Source organism: Geotrypetes seraphini, chromosome 10 (assembly GCF_902459505.1).
Source record: "Geotrypetes seraphini chromosome 10, aGeoSer1.1, whole genome shotgun sequence".
Classification (NCBI taxonomy): Eukaryota; Metazoa; Chordata; class Amphibia; order Gymnophiona; family Dermophiidae; genus Geotrypetes; species Geotrypetes seraphini.
In genome coordinates, this window is record NC_047093.1 from 131,440,836 (window position 1) to 131,446,835 (window position 6,000).

Consider the following 6,000-nt stretch of genomic DNA (forward strand, 5'->3'; position numbering starts at 1 on the left):
CATCACACCCTGGGCTCCGCCTCTCTTTAATCACGTTACTTTTACTCTAGACTCCCCCCTTTTGACATCACACCCTGGGCTCCACCTCTCTTTAATCACGTTACTTTTACTCTAGATTCCCCCTTTTTGACATCACACCCTGGGCCACACCCTGGGCTCCGCCTCTCTTTAATCACGTTACTTTTACTCTAGACTCCCCCCTTTTGACATCACACCCTGGGCTCCGCCTCTCTTTAATCACGTTACTTTTACTCTAGACTCCCCCCTTTTGACATCACACCCTGGGCTCCGCCTCTCTTTAATCACGTTACTTTTACTCTAGACTCCCCCCTTTTGACATCACACCCTGGGCTCCGCCTCTCTTTAATCACGTTACTTTTACTCTAGACTCCCCCTTTTTGACATCACACCCTGGGCTCCGCCTCTCTTTAATCACGTTACTTTTACTCTAGACTCCCCCCTTTTGACATCACACCCTGGGCTCCGCCTCTCTTTAATCACGTTACTTTTACTCTAGACTCCCCCCTTTTGACATCACACCCTGGGCTCCGCCTCTCTTTAATCACGTTACTTTTACTCTAGACTCCCCCCTTTTGACATCACACCCTGGGCTCCGCCTCTCTTTAATCACGTTACTTTTACTCTAGACTCCCCCCTTTTGACATCACACCCTGGGCTCCACCTCTCTTTAATCACGTTACTTTTACTCTAGATTCCCCCTTTTTGACATCACACCCTGGGCTCCGCCTCTCTTTAATCACGTTACTTTTACTCTAGACTCCCCCTTTTTGACATCACACCCTGGGCTCCGCCTCTCTTTAATCACGTTACTTTTACTCTAGACTCCCCCCTTTTGACATCACACCCTGGGCTCCGCCTCTCTTTAATCACGTTACTTTTACTCTAGACTCCCCCCTTTTGACATCACACCCTGGGCTCCGCCTCTCTTTAATCACGTTACTTTTACTCTAGACTCCCCCTTTTTGACATCACACCCTGGGCTCCGCCTCTCTTTAATCACGTTACTTTTACTCTAGACTCCCCCCTTTTGACATCACACCCTGGGCTCCGCCTCTCTTTAATCACGTTACTTTTACTCTAGACTCCCCCCTTTTGACATCACACCCTGGGCTCCGCCTCTCTTTAATCACGTTACTTTTACTCTAGACTCCCCCTTTTTGACATCACACCCTGGGCTCCGCCTCTCTTTAATCACGTTACTTTTACTCTAGACTCCCCCCTTTTGACATCACACCCTGGGCTCCGCCTCTCTTTAATCACGTTACTTTTACTCTAGACTCCCCCCTTTTGACATCACACCCTGGGCTCCGCCTCTCTTTAATCACGTTACTTTTACTCTAGACTCCCCCCTTTTGACATCACACCCTGGGCTCCGCCTCTCTTTAATCACGTTACTTTTACTCTAGACTCCCCCTTTTTGACATCACACCCTGGGCTCCGCCTCTCTTTAATCACGTTACTTTTACTCTAGACTCCCCCCCTTTTGACATCACTTCGCGGGCCCTTCCGGTTTCCATGATGATCCACCATTTTGGTTAAATGGCTTCCCCTGCAATCGCACGTTTTTTTACAGCATTTGAGCTGCAGAGTTCTTGATCAGGACTGGCAAGCACTTTTTACTTCCATATCCTTTCTTCTTTTCTTCATTTTATTTTGGCATTGCTCGTATATACCGGTTAGGCTTCATTTACTGCATTACTTGTATTATCGGCGTGAGCCCAGTTGACACGGGACAACAATCTTGGGTCCCCACTGATGGATTTTTACTGCACATTGTTTTTAGATACTGTGTTTAGATTTTGTTTTCACAATTTAGGATGTTAGTTATTTTGTTTTGTTTTCAGATGTAGAATTTTAATTTCTAATCCTGAGTTTAACCTTATACCTCTACTTGTCTTGCCCAAACTATATGTTAAGGCAACTGCAGTCGGTTCAGAACACGGCCCTCAGACTCATCTACTCCCTTGGCAAATATGACCACATCACCAACGCATACCTAGACTCACACTGGCTACCAATAAAAGCAAGATCCCAGTTCAAATTCTACTGTCTACTATACAAAGTAACACACGGAACAGCACCCATATACCTAAATAACAGAGTACACCGTAACCTATCTCATAGATTAAGGAGAACTTGGAGCCTATTCATTCACCCCCCTCTCAACGGAACAAGACGAAAGAAAATATACGACAGCCTTTTAGCGACACAAGCAGCAAAGATTGATCCCACCATCAACAATCTACTGATAAATTCAACAGACATCAAAATATTCCGAAAAGAAATCAAAACTCATCTCTTCAAAAAACACTTTCCATCATCATAACCCCTCAACAACAATAGAAAATACTCTCATGACCACCACCATCACCACCATAGCAATACATCAGAACCCTGACTTTTATTATTTCTATTCATCACAACAACCTACCAGAATCCTGACTTTATTATATCTACTCATCACAACTACTTATCACAATCTACTATTAGCTTTCAAGTTCTTCCGAAAAACCCAGATTAACAATTGTATCTTGACACATTCTTGAATCTATGTACTGCATCGCTACTGGAAATGTCCAGTCTTATAAATTGTAATCCGCTTAGAACCGCAAGGCACAAGCGGAATATAAATCACTAATGTAATGTAAGGTAATGTAATGTAAAATTTAGTCTTTTGAACATAAAAATGGATTCTTTTAATAGTAAATGCTTTTATATCAAATCTAGTTATCTCGATATACACAGACTCACTTTAGTCTTTAGCCTTTGATCCACGTGTTTTCGCCTTAGGACTTTTAGGGTACGTATTTACATTTCACAATGTCATTCTGTCCATTCATTTTTCTCTTCCCCCCTTCAGGTATGCTGTATACATTTATCACGTTTTTCACTGAAAGGGTATCTTTTTAAATCCACTCACTCCCACTTCATACGTCACTTTTACACTATCAAATGCAAGTTCGCTATTTCACCATTTTTAAATATGGAGCTTCCTTTTTATACACTTTCTATCACAGTTTTGATTCGGTCATTTTAAGACATTTTCCAAGACTTATACATTCACAAAATGTCATTTTGACACCAGTCATTTTTTTGACTTGTTAATTTAATCACAAATTTAATTCACAAATAAACTACATATCATTCCAAAATATATTTCACTCAACTTTTTATCCATAGGATGCCTGAGGAAGACAGGGTAGTCGAAACACGGACCGTGTTGGGTCCTTAGTCCCCATCATTTGGGTCCTAGATGTTTTATCATGTAATAAAGCCTGCATCTAAGACATCTTCTCCACAGTGTTTTTATTTTTGGTTGCTTTTTGGTTCTGTGGCGTATCAAGGGTCAATTTTTGTTTCTTTGTGTTTGATTTAGGCTAAAAAAAATAAAATTAGCAGATAAGAACCTAATTTCACCATTTGTGTTATTACTAGCTGTATAATTTACGTATATACTTTCATTTTTATCTGACAGATGATGGATTTGGGATTAAGAGAGTGAGAGTATGTTATGGACAGCAGAGGGAGGAATGGACACACAAAGACCCTTCCAGAGACAGCCTAGATTCTTCAGCTGATAATATACACGGTATTACTAGTGTAAAATCACCTAGCATGAAAGAAAAGACCCCAACAGGAGAGAACTCAATTGCATGTACTGAGCAAAAGAGAAATTCCAGCAACTGCCCAAATCTCAGACAAAATGAGAGAATCAGTAGGCAGAAACTTTGTCAGAGCACTACATGTGAGGAAATATTCACTGTGAAGTCAAACTTCAGTCAGGTATTTGAACTGAGAAAACATGAAGTAATCAACATTAGCAAGAAACAAGTGCATCAAATGAACCCCAAGGGAGCAAAGCTATTTAAATATTCTGAGCGTTATAAAAGCTTCAATCAAAAAAGTAACCTCATACTTCATGAAAGAATCCATACTGGAGAAAAACCATATAAATGTTCTGAATGTGATAAAAGTTTCAAACGAAAAGATAATCTCAGAGATCATGAAAGAATCCACTCGGGAGAAAAAGCATATAAATGTTCTGAATGTGGAAAATCCTTCAATAATGCAAATAGCCTAACAATTCATAAAAGAATCCACACAGGAGAAAAACCATATCAATGTTCTGAATGTGGTAAAAGTTTCAAACGAAAAGATAATCTCAGAGATCATGAAAGAATCCACACGGGAGAAAAACCATATAAGTGTTCTGAATGTGGAAAATCTTTCAATAATACAGGTAGCCTTATAACACATAAAAGAATCCACACAGGAGAAAAAACATATAAATGTTCTGAATGTGGTAAAAGTTTCAAACGAAAAGATAATCTCAGAGATCATGAAAGAATCCACTCGGGAGAAAAAGCATATAAATGTTCTGAATGTGGAAAATCCTTCAATAATGCAAAACGCCTAACAATTCATAAAAGAATCCACACAGGAGAAAAACCATATCAATGTTCTGAATGTGGTAAAAGTTTCAAACGAAAAGATAATCTCAGAGATCATGAAAGAATCCACACGGGAGAAAAACCATATAAGTGTTCTGAATGTGGAAAATCTTTCAATAATACAGGTAGCCTTATAACACATAAAAGAATCCACACGGGAGAAAAACCATATAAATGTTCTGAATGTGGAAAATCTTTCAATAATAAAAGTAGCCTCATAACACATAAAAGAATCCACACAGGAGAAAAACCATATAAATGTTCTGAATGTAGAAAACCTTTCAATAGTGCAAGTAGCCTCATAACACATAAAAGAATCCACACCAGAGAAAAACCATATAAATGTTCTGAATGTGGAAAATCATTCAATAATGTAAGTAGCCTTACAATTCATAAAAGAATCCACATGGGAGAAAAACCATATAAATGTTCAGAATGTGGTAAAAGTTTCAATCGAAAAGATAAGCTCGGAGATCACGAAAGAATCCACACGGGAGTAAAACCATATAAATGTTCTGAATGTGAAAAATCCTTCAATAATGCAAATAGCCTTACAATTCATAAAAGAATCCACTCTAGTGCAAAACAATATATATGTTCTGAATGTGGAAAATCATTCAACAATGCAAATAGCCTCACAATTCATAAAAGAATCCACTCTAGTGCAAAACAATATAAATGTTCTGAATGTGGAAAATCCTTCAATAGTAGAGGTAGCCTCAACACTCATAAAAGAATCCACTCTGGAGAAAAACCATATAAATGTTCTGAATGTGGTAAAACTTTCAAACGAAAAGATAATCTCAGAGATCATGAAAGAATCCACACGGGAGAAAAACCATATAAATGTTGTGAATGTGGAAAATCTTTCAATAATACAGGCAGCCTCATAACACATAAAAGAATCCACACGGGAAAAAAAACCATATAAATGTTCTGAATGTGAAAAATCTTTCAATAATACAGGTAGCCTCATAACACATAAAAGAAGCCACACGGGAGAAAAACCATATAAATGTTCGGAATGTGGTAAAAGTTTCACTACTAACTATAATCTCAGAACTCATGAAAAAATCCACACAAGAGAAAACCTGTATAAATGTTCAGAATGTGGTAAAAGTTTCACTACTAACTATAATCTCAGAACTCATGAAAGAATCCACACAAGAGAAAACCTGTATAAATGTTCAGAATGTGGTAAAAGTTTCACTACTAACTATAATCTCAGAAGTCATGAAAAAATCCACACAAGAGAAAAACTGCATGAATGTTCAGAATGTGGTAAAAGTTACAATCGAAAAGATAAGCTCAGAGATCACGAAAGAATCCACACGGGAGTAAAACCATATAAATGTTCTGAATGTGGAAAATCCTTCAATAATACAAGTAGTCTCATAACTCATAAAAGAATCCACACGGGAGAAAAACCATACAAATGTTCTGAATGTGGGAAATCCTTCAATAATACAAGTAGTCTCATAACTCATAAAAGAATCCACACGGGAGAAAAACCATACAAATGTTCTGA

General features: G+C 38.3%; 1 protein-coding gene across 1 annotated transcript in view; it reads left to right on the forward strand.

Moving 5' to 3' along the window:
• LOC117367634 (zinc finger protein 708-like) overlaps window positions 1-5,545 on the forward strand; it is a 33,128-nt gene extending 27,583 nt beyond the window's left edge. Inside the window, exon 8 of the mRNA XM_033960393.1 lies at window positions 3,497-5,545. Coding sequence (XP_033816284.1) covers window positions 3,497-5,403 — 1,907 coding nt within the window. The 3' untranslated portion in view covers window positions 5,404-5,545. The remainder of the gene's footprint in view (window positions 1-3,496) is intronic.
• The last annotated feature ends 455 nt before the right edge of the window (window positions 5,546-6,000 follow it).